This window comes from Lathamus discolor, chromosome 1 (genome assembly GCF_037157495.1).
Source record: "Lathamus discolor isolate bLatDis1 chromosome 1, bLatDis1.hap1, whole genome shotgun sequence".
Classification (NCBI taxonomy): Eukaryota; Metazoa; Chordata; class Aves; order Psittaciformes; family Psittacidae; genus Lathamus; species Lathamus discolor.
Window position 1 is genome coordinate 125,024,487 of NC_088884.1, and position 17,014 is coordinate 125,041,500.

The following is a 17,014-nucleotide window of genomic DNA, read 5'->3' on the forward strand; positions in this document are numbered from 1 at the left end:
GGTTAGGGTATTTTGGCTTTCCAGAAGTGTTACTGCTTTCTTACAGCTAGATAATAATCCTCTTCTGCCCAAGAGGATCAGTAGGCTGAAGTAGCCTGGACATGAGTTAATGCTGCCCTAGTTAGCATAAAGCTGGAATTTTCTTGCTTGCAAAAGCAAGCAAGACTTTGCTTTGTGGCTGGTTTCCCGTGTTTAGCCATAAGTTCTCCTGGTTTCTTTGGCTCAGCCTCCCTTTGATAGTGATTTGTTGCTTGCTTTGGTGATCCCTCTTCAGAAAGAGAGAATGCTTCAAAGATTTCTCTTTGAGTATTTTTCAGTCCTTAGGAGCTGAAAATCCTCTTACCATTCCTATTCCAAGTATAATGACAGTAAGGCTGAGGAGGCCTGTAAGTAGCCATTTTGTGCTCTTTAATAGCCCATACTACATAAAAGATGGATAACTAAAATTCAAACTGTGTTTGGGGAAAAAAAATGCTTCATTTATTTTTATCTGCTGACCCTTTTTTTAATTCACAAACTCCCTTGAACTGGACTGGCTGTTAGCAAGTTATTGCAGGACAAGTATTTAAGTTGAGTATTTTCTCATTAACTTAATTTTGATGTAATCTCCAAATGAAAGTCATGTTAATTAATCTTCTCCATTTATCAACACGTAGACAGAAAAGAAAAAAAAAGCCACAACTAGAAAAAAAGACTATAACTAAGTGTATTCCAGTGTTCTTCCTTTCAAATAATTCTGCTCTTGCCCATTGTGAAGGTGAATACTTCTTTCCACAATAAACAGTGCAGTCCCACACCAGGCCTGTTTCCTGTTCATCAGACATCACCTTAATGATGGCTGAGGTAATTTTGTATTGAATTGCTTACTTATGCTTTTTTCCCTGTGGTAGACAGTGTCTGATGTAGCAGGTCAGGACTCGTTTTCAGTGGTATGTCACTGGTGTGATGCAATGAGTCTCAGTCCCAACCAGTGTTGAGTAATAGATCCACTACTTAAGGCTGACTGTATCTATGCATGAATCAAGGGACAGTGTAGAACTTGTTCTTCTAATAAAAGTTCGCTTATTAAACATCATCTGACCAAAAAAAAGAGCTTTTATTTTGAATTCATATGTTTATCACAGTTTCTTCAATGTTTTGTGAGTATGGAAGTTGGGAGACAGTTGAAAGCCATACAATTTGCATGAAACTCAAATGGGATCTATCTGAGAAAACAATTAAGCTTGAAGGAGAGGTTTTCCTTTGCAGGATGTTTCTGGAAAGGAAAGAAAAATAGAACTAATGGTTAAGTAGAGCCTCAGATTACAGGCTTTGTCTGTGATTGTCTAGAAATTGAATTAACCTCTCTCTTGTGCATATCATTTAAAATGTGACTTTGGAAAGGCTGCACAGAGGTTAGGACTCTGAAGGTCTAATAAGCAGAAGTAGTAGCAGAGGTCCTTATGCTGGGAGAAAGGAGGACTTGTGACAAGAGAGGAAAGGAGGGGAAGAAGGGGAAGAGAAATGTTAATTTTGGCAGTGGAGTTGACAGAATAGATTTGTCTCCAAGACCAATAGTTGTAAAAGTAGGTCAAAAGGGTCTGCTGAGTAAACAAATGAAAGTTTGTTAGTTCCTTCCAAAAATGGTACTTTCTGTGTACACTATCTGGGCATAACAGAAGACAGAAAAGGAATTTGTTAGTCTTTTAATTACACAAGACAATTACATATGGTTTTAATGCCACTATCAACATTTTTTCACCTTCAGGAATAGAAGATCTATTGTTCATAAGCACAGAGAGTTTGCCCACAGTTGTGGCTGTTAAAAAGGGGAATTGTCTTGCGTGTTAATCTGCTAGCTTTCTTAACCCTACATTCTAAAATAAGCATGTAATTTCAAGTTTTACAGTCTATTTTTAGAAGAACATTTTGTAACATATGTTTTACTTCTGTTAATTACATATAGTTTACTTATAAAAAGAGAACAACAAAAATGAGGCAGTTTATTTCTAAAGACTCCTCACCGTACTATGTAGTATCTGTCATCCTGTAGTGTTGCATGGTTTTCCTAAATAGGTTGAGGGGGGTTGTGTAACTCCTTGGGGTTATTGTGTTTGAAGGAGGTCAGGTGGAAAGTCATTTCATAGAGAGGAAAAATAAAGACTGATTCTGAAGTATTACTGGATTGTAACTGCAAAAATTGTCTCATAAACCTTTACAAACTGAAGGAAAAATGTAATTTTAATTTTTTTTTTTTTTTGCTGGCATGTTTTATGTCTTTCCAAATTAGTTTTAAAAATACCATCATCTTTTAATTTGAATTGACTCTCCCTAAATTTCTGTAGATGTAGGTGTTTTGGTTTTTTTTTATCCTTACCATCATAGGAAACTGAAAATATATGGGTGAGGGAAGAATGAAAGATCACTTTTGAAGCTTGCTGTCAAGAACTTTCCCCTTTTGTCTTTGTCCTCACCACAGCAAGATTTGAATTTGGGGGTGGCAGAGGAAGGAGAGGGAAAAGAGGACAGAGAGAGAGAGCATTGAAAAGTGCAGGTTATATTATGGGATAAGAGGAAAGGAAGGAAAAGTGGTAAAGATCGGAGTGAGTTTGTAGGACTGGAGCAGGAATAACAAGCTCAGAAGGACCTGGCAAAATCTGGTTTCAGGATGTAGTGCATTTGAGAACGGAAGGAAGGCTGTCCCTGTGATTTTCCTTTAATGACTTACCAATCTATCACCCCTTGCAAAACTGCACAGCAGCCCCTGTAAGTAAAGAATTATCCAATTCTTCTTGCTGGGCTGCTAGAGGTATGGACAACTCAGTGAGTAGCCTATGAGAATAGGACTAGCTAGTATGAGGGAATCAAACAGAAAAAAGGTGGGAGCTGGTACTTTCATGGCAGCAATGTGTGCTGCAAACATGGACTAGCTCTTCAGGCAGCCTGCCCTGGAAAATGCTTGACTGACCCCATGTAAACAAAATAGGTTGTACTTTTGCCTAGTCATAAGTCACCCCAGATAAGTGTCTGTTTTGCCTGTACATTGCTTTTGTTGCAATATCTTTTGGGTATTGGGGCGTATTTGGCATTGGGGCATATTTTTTTGATAGTGGGATATGCATTATATACATACATAAAAATCCAGAGCTAGAAAACCAGTTTATGTTCTTGATCCAAGGCAAAAGTAAACCTATTTCAAGTTTAGCAATATGGAAGCTGTACCATGGGATTATATTAGGTCGACTGGGCATGACAGACAAAAATCAAACATCCTGTGTGGAGAATTGGTGAGTATTAGGAAGAATGGGGTAGCGAGTTAAAATGAAATTAATTAGACTGCAGTCAAACCAAGCCAGTACATAAGACACACAGAAAACATTAATTCTCCCAAAACAGGACAGGGAAGAGTTTTAAATTGTAGGTGTGTATGATTTCCTTAGCATTCAGAAACGTCTCACTACCTTTTGAGCAAAGTTTATTCGAGCAGATTATTTCTTTGCAAATGTCATTAAACACTTCAAAGCACCATATGCTGATTTCAGTAGCAATTTAGATTTTTGCAGCAGAGTGTAATGTCTTCTTGTGTGCAGTGAGCCTGAACCAATTCTTTATGTTCTTTTTTCTTTGTCTTTCTAAATGTGTGTGGGCTGCAGATGGTTCTGTGAAGGAAAAGAACTCCAGAATTCCCCTGACATTCAAATCCGTTCTGGAAGTGGAGGACTTCATTCACTAATTATAGCAGAAGCCTTTGAAGACGATACTGGACGCTATACTTGTGTGGCTTCAAATTCCATTGGTGCAGATAGTACATCAGCTGAAATATTCATTGAAGGTAAGAGGTGACATAATATGATACTTGATGCACACAGGAAAAGATAACTCAGATGAAGTTTGGTTTTGGTTCTGTATATTAAGATGACGTTTGCTTTGGTGATATTTTTATGGTGTTCCTCTGCTTCCTTTTAATGCAACACATTTAGAACACCTCATCATATTAATTCAGGTATTTCAAAAAATATCCCAAGAATCAGTGGGTAGATTGCATTTATTTAAGGTACAGGAAAGGTAAAGAATGGAAAAAGATGAACAAGCAGAGCTTTTGTCATGTGGTTAGCTTTTAAGTAGTACCCTCTGTAAAACAAAGATTTGACTGGAAATACCGATAATGATTTTCATGATAGCAGTAATCCCTGCCTCAGTTCTGAACTTCCTTCCAGTGCAAATAAATGTGGCTGCCCCAAATGAGCTGTCTTTAGTCATGTGTAAGTATAGAATCATAGAATAAAGTTGGAAAGGACCTTAAGATCATCTAGTTCCAACCCCCTGCCATGGGCAGGGACACCTCACACTAAACTGTGTCACCCAAGGCTCTGTCCAACCCAGCCTTGAACACCACCAGGGACAGAGCATTCATAACTTCCTTGGGCAACCCATTCCAGTGTCTCACCACCCTTACAGTAAAGAACTTCCTCCTTATATCCAGTCTGAACTTTCCCTGTTTAAGTTTTAACCCGTTACCCCTTGTCCTATCACTACAGTCCCTAATGAAGAGTCCTTCCCCCCATCCCTATAGCCCCCCTTCAGATACTGGAAAGCTGCTATGAGGTCTCCACGCAGCCTTCTCTTCTCCAGGCTGAACAGCCCCAACTTTCTCAGCCTATCATCTTCATACGGGAGGTGCTCCAGTCCCCTGATCATCCTCGTGGCCCTCCTCTGGACTTGTTCCAATGGTTCCATGTCCTTTTTACGTTGAGGACACCAGAACTGTACACAATATTCCAGGTGAGGTCTCACGAGAGCAGAGTAGAGGGGCAGGATATAATTCTTTATACTTGGTACACTGACTTCAGCTTGGGTTAAAAGTCAGTCATGCTGGTTTTGTCCGGAATATACTGCTAGCAGTTGTCAAGATATTTCTTCATTTCAAAATTAGTCATAATTCAAATATAATTTTCTCTGAGGAAAGTAAATGACTTAACCATAAGTAAAATTATTACTGGTTTTTTTTAGAGGAGGACTGTATTTTAGACATGATTATATTAATTGAATACTTATTTTAGTTGATGCATTTTCAAACATTATTTTACCAGTTTTGTAACTCATAAAAATTAATTTAAATGCTTAATTGAAAGCATAAACCAAATTAATATAACAAATAACTATAACAAATCTAAATAATACCATACCAAAATAGCTTTTGATTAACAAAGCAATAAACTTTTCACTATACATTAGCTAAATCATGACAGATGTGCATTTATAGGGTTTCTTTCATTACGCTCTTTTAGTATCAGAGCTTTGTCATCCTACATTGGGATATAACAGCAAAATCCCCAAGACTTTTCTGACTTTTATAGATTCTAGTAAGACTTTTCTTACAGAAGTAAGCATACTTTCAGAAATGCTCAGGTATAGTACAAATATATAATACTGTGTGAACTTGTAATAACAGAAGCAACACTTCTGCTAGAAACAGCTAGGTAGAGAGATGCAGTGAATAAAACAATTCCTTTTTTGTGATTCAGCAAAGTCTTACTATGTAAAAGTCCTGGCTTGAAGTTTTACAACATGTAACTTTGAAAGAGAGAACTGTCCAGGTTGTTAGGCTCCTTCCCTATGATCTTTAAGGAAACCAGACTGTCGCACAAGCATTACTTTGCACACTAATAGTCTTGATGACACTGATGCATCATACTTTTGTGCAGCAGAGCCAGCCACACAAGACCTTTATCCTTTGCTCATGAGGAATACTTTCATGCAGACCCACTTTGTAGACTTGACATTGCTTTTCTCTTCTTACTTTTTCTGTGCTACTTGTTGCTTTGGTTTTCGCAGTCTGAACTTTGTAAACAAATAGGGTACTTGGGTACCTCAGTCTAAGCTTTGTTTCATTGGAATCAGTCTGTGCTATGCTATTCATATAGCTTATGAATTCCTTATGATTTTTATTACAATACAGCTATCCATATGTACATACAAATCCTTTGAGGAATAATGTGTCCTGCATTAATGTTTAGAATAAATGTTGTGTGAAGTACCTGTTCTTTGGAAAAATTAAGACAAGGGGAATAAATGCTTTCATATTTTTTTCTTTAAGTGAGTACAGGGTACTGCCAAACACATACATTATATCAAGCCTTTCCTGGCAAGAAATACCAGTACATAAATATTATGTATAGGTTAATATAAATAGTCTGAACTGTGGAGATCATGGGAAGCAAGTTTAGTCTGAAAATGTCTGAGCAACTGAGTTGCTCTTACTTAAGATTGAAGATTTGTTATCTGTGTATAAGCCATATGTTTGCTTAAGCTTCAGGTCGTAACATTGAAGTAAATAAAATTATACATTTCCACTAGAGTAGTAGTAGCAAGATTTTTTTTGGCCATATTTCCTTCAAGATGAAGGAAGACAGCTAAAAGCCAAGGAAAAGGAGTTGGTTATGATTTCTGTAACTGTCTAATGTACATAGTTTCAATCTCTATCATATATGAAAAAGTGCAGTAGTTTGTTACAGAGCATTCTCAGCTCTTAAAGGGAAATGCAAAAGTAGCGTGTTTTTTTCTTTGGAATTTAAGCATTAAATAAATCAGTAGAAGAATATGAGATTACTGAAAATACTTTCTTTTCCAGGCGCCAGTTCCACTGATTCAGAAAGTGAAAGTTTAATTTTCAAATCAAAATCTGGAGCTATGCCACAGTAAGTGTGCAAAGTAGAACCAATGCTGTTCTAATGTTCTTGGTAAGAGGCACTGGAAAATCTGTGGTTGTTTTAGGTCTAAATAAGCATCTGGGGTATATTTGTGCATATCTTGTCTTTTCCTCTTCTCTTGTGTGACATGAATGTGTAGCACTGTAACTGTAGATTGTATTCATGTGCTTGGTCTGTCAGAGAAGTCTGGTACTACCCTGACAACTCTTTTGCTGACATCAGCTTTTCATATTCATGAGTAAGTTAACCAAATCTTCATTTGTAATCACTCAGCCATGTGCCTCCAAAACAGTCATGCAGAGGCGTGCAATTAAAGAAGCAAAATGCATTTTAGTTTCTATCTTAAATCAGTACTTCTTATTGTATGTGAAAGTGTAGATTAGTCAGAGATTATGTTCTACTTAAGCTTCCAATGTTGATCTTTTCAGCTGATAATGTATATCTCAAGATGTAGAAAATACAAGGTAGCTTACAGGTTACAAACTATCATATTCTGATTTCAGATATTATAAAGTGCTACTGGTTTTCTTTTTTTCAGGGCCCAAAAGAAAACCACTTCCGTTTCCTTGACAATAGGATCTTCTTCACCAAAGTCTGGAGTCACCACAGCTGTAATTCAGCCTATCTCTGTGCCCAGTCAGCAGGTATTTTTAGACACTAATTTTTAAATTAGTGGAAGTATTTTAAAGTTTATGTCAACATTTGTAAGTCCTGAAAATTCTGTCATTTTGAGGAATTTTATTATTGAACTGTAAACTTATGTTACTATATTAAGAATGCAGATCTTTAAGTATATGTCCAGTAAATGGGGCATAAAAATATACATATGGATTTTACACAGTGTGTATCAACACAGCATGTGAGCAGCTGACAGATCTGATGGCGATGAAAATTACAGAGTATATCAATTACTAGTGACTTACTCCAAGTCCAAAAGAATATAGTACAAATGAATGCCTACAATATGTTTTAGCAAATGTTTTAAATTTTGTTCTTAAATAAAATACTGCTATAATTTCTCTGGGCCTTTTAGAGAAAATTAGATTTTACTATCTAGATGTTAAATGTAGGAAATCACTGTTCATTAGTGTATAATAAGTTTTAATGCCACTGTGGATGACTTAGAGTTTGCATATAAATCAAAATGCAAATGAAATAAAAATCTCTGTTAGATGGTACAGGGTAAATTATTTTCCCTTATTTTGGCTAAACTTGATAAGCTTTTAGGTACCTGGATTTTTTTATTATTACAGCAGTCAAGGGATGTAATAACAGGAGAGGCAAAAAGGCTTCAGTGCAAAGGGCTTACTTGAAGATAACAAGAGTCAAACTCTCAAAATACTTCCAGGCAAAGACAGTTGGATACAAAGTTCTCATGGGAAGTATAGAAGCCTTTAGAGCTTGTGTATTGACTTCAGAAATAAAACAGATGTGAAATAGTGATGTCACTCAAGAACTAGAATGAGAACACTGTAATAAGACTGTACATTTGAGTGCTTGCATTATTGCATAGATATATGCAGGCCCTATTACTGAAACCATTATTCTTTAAATTTTACAGCATTGTTGCATTGCTTTGCAGGTTCAAAGCCCTATTTCAGGCCTTCACCGTCTGGATGGATCCAAGCCTATCTATTCTGCACCCATTTTTACAAAGGTATGTTTTATCCGTAATTATTTTGATATCATACTCCTGTAGTCCAGTAGGAAATCTCTAAAATACAACTTTAATTGAAAATATTATTTTCATCGTTCCTCAAAACATCATTTCCATAGCAGTAACTACTATTTAATCACAACTTGTTGAAGTCAAAATGAAGCAGAGAAGGTATTTCTGCTTATAACTTCAGAAAAATAGTTGACTGAAAGCTTATATGGAATAGCAAGTAGTTTTGCCTAGACAGAAGAGTAAGCCTTGTTCTCCACAAGTCTCCACTGTCTAGCTTGGCTGCATCATAATCCCTTTCTCATGGCAAAAATCATAAAGGTCTGATTCTGTCCCTCAGAATTCTGCACTGATACTGCAGATGTCACAGGAGAATGAATAGTGGAGATGCAAGGGATTAGAGAATGTGGTTACTGCAAGGCAGGGAGGAAGGTAATTTTCTAGAAAGAGGAGAAATAGGAGAAATCCTTCCCTCATTCAGTAACTACCAAAGCAATCAAAACTCTACTGTTCCTTCCCAATCCTTGCATCTCTTGTCTCTGAAATCCAGTATTAACTGGCTTAAACCAGTTGGGACATACCAAACCAAAATTTTAATTACACAAGAAATGAACCAGATATGAACAACAACAAAATATACTTAATCCAGCTTGCCGATGTAAATTTATCCAAACTTCAGGGAACAACCCAAAGATTTTTAGGTTTCCATGGAACAAAATTCTTATGTATTTGATTAACTACAGGTCTGTACAGACTAACTAGGGATAACTCGGAGCTTAGACCTAGCTTCAAATGCTTTGCTGCATTGTAGCCTAAAACATTATTAATAACCTGGAAAGGGAATGAGCCATATATATATATATATACAGAATATTTGATTTATTATAATTTGATTTGTAATCTTAAGTTAGTTAACAAAGGCAAAAATAGTGTCTGTCTACTCTCAATTCTGTTACTTAAAATACTGTTTCTGCTCTCTCATTGTAGTTCTTCATAAAAGATTTAGATTCTTCCTGAAATCTTTCAGATATACATAAAAATTTATTACATCCATAATACTGTCTCAGAAGCCATCCATACGCAAGCTAATATGTCCTAACAGCATGTGTGTCATCTAATTTTGCTTGGTTGGTTATAAATGGCTCACAGGAAAAGCAACTCCACATTCTAGAGGTTGACCTGAAAGCAGCACAGCTACTCTCTCAGGACCGAGTCAATCAATGTGTAGTTAGTTGCAGAATTTTAATTTCATGTTGTGGAAGAAGGGTGAAAAATGAAAGGTCAGACTGCAACTATCGGCTTATTATGATCTCAGGAATTAAATAGTCCTACAGCTTTTCCATCTTTGGTCATGTTAAGAATGTATTTGAAAATAATCTATTCAGTCATTTTAAACTATATATCTCATATATTAAATTTAGTCAGAATGAAATACAGCTTACAGAAAATGCCTATTGCGAAAATATGTGAAAATAAAATGATGCAATAAAATAAAGTTGAAATATTACAAAGGGAAGAAAAGACTATTTTTTAGAATATAAAATGCTCCTGATTCATTTGAATTGTGATTGATATATTTCAGGAGCTACAAAACTCCACAGCATCTGAGGGACAAGTCGTGGTACTGGAATGCAGGGTCAGAGGACTCCCTCCTATTCATGTTAAGTGGTTTCGACAAGGCATTGAAGTTCAAGATTCTCCGGACTTCAGAATTCTCCAAAAAAGTAAAGCAGTATTGTAGTTTAACCCCAGCTGGCAACTAAACTCCATGCAGCCACTCGCTCACTCACCCCCAGTGGGATGGGAGAGAGAATCACAAGGGTAAAAGTGAGAAAACTTGTGGGCTGAGATAAAGACAGTTTAATAGGTAAAAGGCAGAGAAGGCCCTGATTCTTTGTAAGCAATGCTCAGTGACAAGTAAAACATCCCTGAATTATCAACACTGGGTCCAGTGAAAATCCAAAACAGCCCGTACATGCTACTATGAAGAAAAATAACTCTATCCTAGCTAAGCTCAGCACATTCTGCATCCCTTATTCCACAGCATTTACATCATGCTCAGGTCCCACGCTATTTAATACATCCTCAGTAATCACTACCCTCTTCCTGTCCTTTGACATAAGACACAGATATCATTCCCCTAGTCTGTGGACCACCCCTGTGAAATGTCTGTAAAATGTCCACAAATGCACACAAAATGTCTGTTGACTTCGTTTGCTTCATGATTTTGGGCTCCATCTGTTATGATGGTCACTCAAGACAGGAGAGCTGGTGTGTTGCATAGAGTTACTTGCAACAAAGCCAGCTCAGGTTGGGTCACTGCTGTACGTGCAGTGTTGCTTGTAAGGCTTGTCCTCCATTGTCTCAGGTGGTTCCTGCTATAGTAATTGCTATAGCATGCAACTCAAATCAGGGGTTACAACATTTTAAAGGTATATCCATTACAATCTCCACCCCTGGTCCTTTTGGACCAAACCATGAGCTTTATCATTGCAATGACCTCATTCTCTTGCTCCTAGCCTGATGTGCTGGTTTTGGCTGGTTCCTGCTATGTTTCCAGCCCTGGGGCAGTTGATTCCAGGTGTACTGGATGCCCCTCCAAGTGAAAGCAAACTGTGGCCTGTGCTCTGCTGCCAAAGGGATTGAGTAAAACACATTAGCTGTATCAGTTGTGGCATACCACTTGGCTGCCTTTGACTCCAGTTCGTATTGAAGTTCTAGCACATCCAGCACAGCCACACTCAGCCAAAACCAGCACAGGCAATAATCTGAAGCAGCTATTTTTCATACAGGGTGGGGAAAGATCGTGACATAGTCTGTCAGGATTGAGTTTTGGATAGAGTCCTCTCTTCGTCACATTTCAGTGATTGTAATGGCTAGAAGAAATAATTGAACTACTGCAGCCAACAGACAATTTAGCTCTTCCTTATTTTGTAATGTGTCTGCACAGATTCTGTACTTGTCTACAGTATTTCAGTATAATGTCTTCATTCAGTATATTGCTGTTCATTAATGGAATCTCTAATATTTTTCATGTTTGTTTCCCCTCCTTATGATGTGATATACAGAACCACGATCTGCAACTGAACCTGGTAAGAATCATATGAAAAAATAATATCTTGATTCACTGGCTCTTTGAGTTTGTACTGAAGCCATAAATAGAAAAGTGTTTCTGCTGAGCATTGGTAATATGAAACCCCCATAAAGACAGTGTTTCTTTATCACACCTTCCTTGCTCTACACTGCCCTTTACATCAATTCCTTTATTAGTTAAACAGTAAATTCCACTTAGACCCTCAAGGAGAGACTCACAGCTTAAACTTTGAAGGAAACTTTGTTCTCAGAAAATGAGCAATTTGCATACTACAGAGGAAAAAGTACAAATCCCTCAAAATTCCATTATCCAAATTGTACTTGCAAGAGTTTCATAACACCCAACCACTAAATGCTTGGCAGATATGAACCGTCTTAAATACAAGTAAAAGCTGATTCTCGAAAACAAGGGCACATTGAATTTTTCTAGCCTATTCTCAAGGTAAAAGTCCTAGGTTTCAGAAAGCAAAAAGTGTTCTTCCAACTAAAGGTTGTTCTCTGGCTGCTTCATTTTCCTATTATACATCTTTGTATGCTGTGGTGGTTTCTTCAATAGTAAGTGGATACTAAAAGACTGAGAATGTTCTTCAATTCTTTCGAGTCAAACAACGTGTAGAAGAAAAGACAGTGATATGGTCTGAGCCTTGCATTAAGAGGGTGGCTTTTTTTGCTTGAATCTGCTTGAATTTGGAAAGAGTTTTAATTATGGAGTAAAAAAATAAAACTGAAAAGTTTTTTAAGACCTGGGTATTCCCAAAGAGTGTCTCTGAACTGAAGGACCTTAGGAATGGGGGGATGTTATGAAATTTGGGGGGTTGTATTAGCAGTCTTTGGCTGCAGGGAGAACAGACATAGCAGCTAAGTGATGTTTGTCAAAAAGCAGTTTGGCTATGAAGATATGGACTAGAAAACAGCAGTGAAAGATTAATCCTGAGAAATGCAGCTTTCTCTTAGCTTTTGTGGAAAGGAGAGGAGGTGCAGAGGGAAAAAGCTCCTGGTTTCTTTATTAGTTACTTGATTTTCTTACTGCTTCACAAATATACCTACACACATATACCTATTTTACTTCATGACCATCATACATATATGCATATACATACACACGTGTGTGCATGCACACACACATACATGCTCTATCCTGACAGTTAATATTTAATTGTGTGCAGCATCATCACCTCTAGTAACAGCTGATGCCCAGTACATGTAACTGAATGATTTGATTAATGGAGGCTTCAAATGTGAGCTATGTGAAGAATTGAAGAGTGCTAGAAAACCAAATTAATATAATGAGGAATTAAAACATTTCCAAGATCTAACAGTAGGCTATTGGTAGTTTGCAATCATAACTCAAACTGTAAGGTTTAAAAATTGTAAGTTACAGTACAGAACAGTTCAAGGAGATTTTCAATATCATTTCAATACTTTTGATATGAAAAGAAATAAAGGAGAATAGATTTGTGTTGAAATATGTTAAATTCTTTATCTTTCTTGGAACATTCTCCTGTAATATATATTACAAAGCAAGTCTCTCAGCTGTTTTCTTGAGATCTTAAAAAAAAGGGGGAAAAAATTAGATCAATGGGTTGACCTTTCCCCCCCTTCGCAGAGAAACTTATTTCTTGACCAAGTACTATCATCTTTTCTAGATTTAATCTACCAGTGCTATGAGAATAGTACCTGGTATATCTAGGTCACTATTACTAGGAGCTTCTTTTCTACAAAATGACTTGAACTGCATTCACTGTCTCCTTTAACATGTTAGAAAGGATCTGAAGGGACTGAAACTACACAAAGTTTCTACAAAGTCCAGATTTACTAGCATATCTGAGGGTTTTGGTTTTAACAGCTGATTTAAAACTGTTCTGTCAAAACTCACAATCATGAATAATGTTTGCTTCCTTTTGTAATCTTTTTTTACCCCTTCACCCTCTTTAGGCAACATAGTGTGTATTATGCTACGTCAACAAAATATTTCAGAGCAGGAATGCACTGTTACCTAGTAGAAAGGAGAAGTGCTTGTTTGTTTGAGACAAAAGGTTCAAATTCCATTCTGTGAATAATTAAATACAAAAGAAATCGTATATTATGCCTCTTGCTAGAAGTCTTTTTTTATGGGCAAATAAGTAATGTTTAGAACTGCTAGCTGCAAGGTTTGTATGGCTTGACAGATATTACTGTGGAATAAGTAAGAATATTTATGATAGCTCACAAACCTAGCAATTTCCTTTCATAACTATTAAATGAAAGAGGAAATATAAGGTGGGATTCTGAGTCCAAAAAAATAATCTCCTTTCCAGCCTTGGAACATACCTGTACCACCATGTTGATGGTACATGCTTCCCATGTCTGCTTAGCTAGCATACCCTGGGAGAGGATACCTCAAGCCTTCTAAAGAGTGCTAGAAAGTGGTTCCTTACATGAAAGGTGTATTTCATGAGTTTGCTCAGGTACATAAAAGTTACTTACTATAAAGGTATCTTATACCACTCTCAAGGTAGGTGGGCAAGGCAAGAGCAGGAAGGCATCTCAAAATACTGTTTTGGTATCTGTATTGCTGCAGTAGTAAATGCCTCGCAGCAGTCTGTTGTTTTGGGGTTTTTTTTCATGCTTGTAATTCCATTGTACTATATTTATGAGAACCCTTCTGCTACTCAAAACCTATGAAAGAGTTTCAGTTTGGTATTTTGTTCTCCCTTCATTCATTGAGCTAAATAGAATCCCTATAAGATTTGTGCAGTATCAGTTCCTACTAAACCCTATTAAATATTAATAAATATATTAATAAAATATTAATAAATATAAACGTTGTCTTACTCTCCACTAAAATTAATGACTGTATAGTTATTGGCTTATTTGTGTAGGAATTGACTCCATGCTTGCAAAGAGAATGTAAATAAAGCTTGGGCAAAATGTAAATATTTCTTTTTGACATAAATGATGAGCAGTGTTTCATATATTAGTAGTAATACTGTTTTTTAGGATGTCATGAAGGCTCTTAATTCTTCTACAACAGGAAGTTGAGTGGGTACCAGAAATACAGTAGGTACAGCACTGGTTTGTGATGCAGTTCAGACTCTTAAGAAGCCAGACAAAACACTACCTGCACAGGAAGTTGTGTCCATAAGCAAACACACAGCTGGTATTCAATGCAGATGGCGAATATGTGTGCAAGACTGATAGGAAAACCAGCATGCCTATGCTAGATAAGTATTTAGAATTTTGAAAAATGGACATGATTTCTAAAGATTTTTCCAAATGTACAGCTTCCATGGAATTTTACATAAATTGCAACAAGTTGTGTTGACTTTAATTGCTGGTTGTCAACCAAAGTCCAACTGTCAATAAACAATTTCTAGTGCTCAAAAGCATCAGTTGCTTTTTGCTAGGTCAATATTATGTAAGAGAAAAATGTTCCATGAACTCACACAAGTAAGAAATTAAGGAGGTTTTTTGGATACTTTTTTTGGGTACATTCTATCTACCCTAATGTGTTCTGCACTCCTTTTTCTGTCTAGACAGAAATCAGTTTGCATCACAAATCTCTCTAGACTGCTTTGTGAATTAATAGCTAGTCAGATTACACAAAGCCAACATCACAGTTTGTCAAATTACCTGCTCTCTACTTCTTTCTTGGAAGTTTTGACTTTATACTGACTGAATCCTTCAAAGAACAGGCTGCCTGAGAATGAAAAATCCCATTGAGTCATTTGCCAGCTGTTGGTATTTTGACCATTACTCAGCTGTCTGGAGGCAGCCACAAACTGTATTGAATTACATTAAAACAATTGTCTAATGGCATGTAAGAAGAAAACTATATGAAGTAATTTTTCTTAAATTGCCAGGGAATTGCCACATATACATGCTTTATTTTCCTAAGCACAATACTGTGTGTGTTCACCAGAAACATTTCAAAAGATAGTCATCACTTCTCTTGGATTGTGCTTTCTTGTTCCCTGTCTGGCTGCTGTGTTCCAGTAAGCATAAGGAAGTGCTGTGTAAGTCTCTTAGAAATCTCCCCATTTTTCTGCATACTGGAAACAGAAAATATATGGCAGATGTTACAGAAGTCGTTACTGCCCTCTCACACAAAGAAAATCAGCTTTTTGATAGCTGGTGAGATTCAAAACACAGAAACTTCAGTAGGTCAGCATGCATGTTGGTTCCTTGCATTTTTTAGTGAAAACAAAAGAATTATGACTAAGAGTCTAGCTCTTTCACTGCTGAGCAGCAAAGAAAGACTTGAAGACAGCTATCTCCAATGAGCTATAGCTCAAGATGCCAAATGGAGAGAAAAACTGAAAATAAGCGAAAATCATCTTTCATTAAAGGTGGTCTGATCAACCTATGTGCTATTTCTTCTCAGTTATATTTTCAGTTGTACTTTACGTTTCTGAGCTACAGAATTCTTGTCCTGTCAGTGAACCCTTCTTAAGTCTGACTACCACGACTTTCCTTCCTTGTTGATGCTTCCAAATTCAAAGTAAATCTCTGATTTTGCACTATTTGTTTTTTTAGAAAATGCTGCTATTCATCTTCAGGTGTAAATATTCAAAGCTTATGGGGATACATTAGTCATCACAGTTACACTGCTGAATACATTGATTTCAGCTTTGATCTGTACACCTGACTTAACTTCAGACTACCTGGCTCAGGCAACTGCATTATCATAACTGCCTTAGTGTAAGCTTTAGCATAAACTTTTCCTTGATGCTGATAAATACCTTGATTTCTCCTCAAACCTGAATGCTGCTTTAGGGACTAAAGTCCATACTGTCATTACTGTATCATACTGTATCATCATGTATTCACTATACACTGTATAGTGAATTATATTCACTATATTCACTGTACCTGAACTAACTAGTTGGCAGCCATCTTGGGTATTGATTGCATTTGCTGTAACCTGGGTTCTCCATCCTAAAACTGCATTATATTGCCCAGAATCAAATTTGCTGTTGTTCAGTCTTCTTCTAAGTGTTTTATAAGTGCTGTTTGAGGTATCTTAAAGCACAGGCAGTTCTGTGTATTTTTTTAAAACCTGTCTCTTCGTTTCTTGAGTGGCATAAAGCCTATTAAATAAGGCAGAGATGCCTGTCTGAGTAAAATTGTATACCATAATGATCATCAGAAACAGGTAAATTGAATATTTTTTCAGTGTGTTATTGCAAGTTAAGGTATCTACAGGTCTGCAATGCCATCTGTTATGCTCCTTTGCATGTTCAGTTCTGCTCTATTTTCACACTTCCTCATTCTCATGTACATAAAAGATGCACAGATACCTAAATGGGAAGTTTCCTGATGGTAACTTGCTTTGCCATTAAGCTGTAGTTAAACATCTGATGGCTAGGGGAACAAGAGAAGAACAAGAAACAAGTTGTCTACGAGATGGCAGGGTTGTGTTTGGTTAGATTTTTACCACGAAACCACCATTCTGACTAATGCCTGTCTTTGCATAGCAGAAAACTTATGGCTTTGAACCTGCAGCTATAGAAATAGCTCTGGTCTTTGCATCCTAATGAACAACAATTAATTAAAGACCATACTTACTTCCCAGGACTATATGTGC

At 36.8% G+C, this 17,014-nt stretch overlaps 1 protein-coding gene across 5 annotated transcripts in view; it reads left to right on the plus strand.

The window, feature by feature from the left end:
• Positions 1-17,014, plus strand: part of PALLD (palladin, cytoskeletal associated protein) — a 194,047-nt gene that overhangs the window by 66,132 nt on the left and 110,901 nt on the right. For 4 of the 5 annotated variants that reach the window (XM_065694152.1, XM_065694158.1, XM_065694187.1 and 1 more), the window contains 6 exons: positions 3,633-3,811; positions 6,611-6,677; positions 7,228-7,333; positions 8,272-8,346; positions 9,938-10,079; positions 11,424-11,447. In XM_065694152.1, coding sequence (XP_065550224.1) covers positions 3,633-3,811; positions 6,611-6,677; positions 7,228-7,333; positions 8,272-8,346; positions 9,938-10,079; positions 11,424-11,447 — 593 coding nt within the window. Of the gene's footprint in view, positions 1-3,632; positions 3,812-4,684; positions 4,762-6,610; positions 6,678-7,227; positions 7,334-8,271; positions 8,347-9,937; positions 10,080-11,423; positions 11,448-17,014 lie in introns of those variants that run through there. The other variant, XM_065694167.1, reaches the window with a different exon arrangement.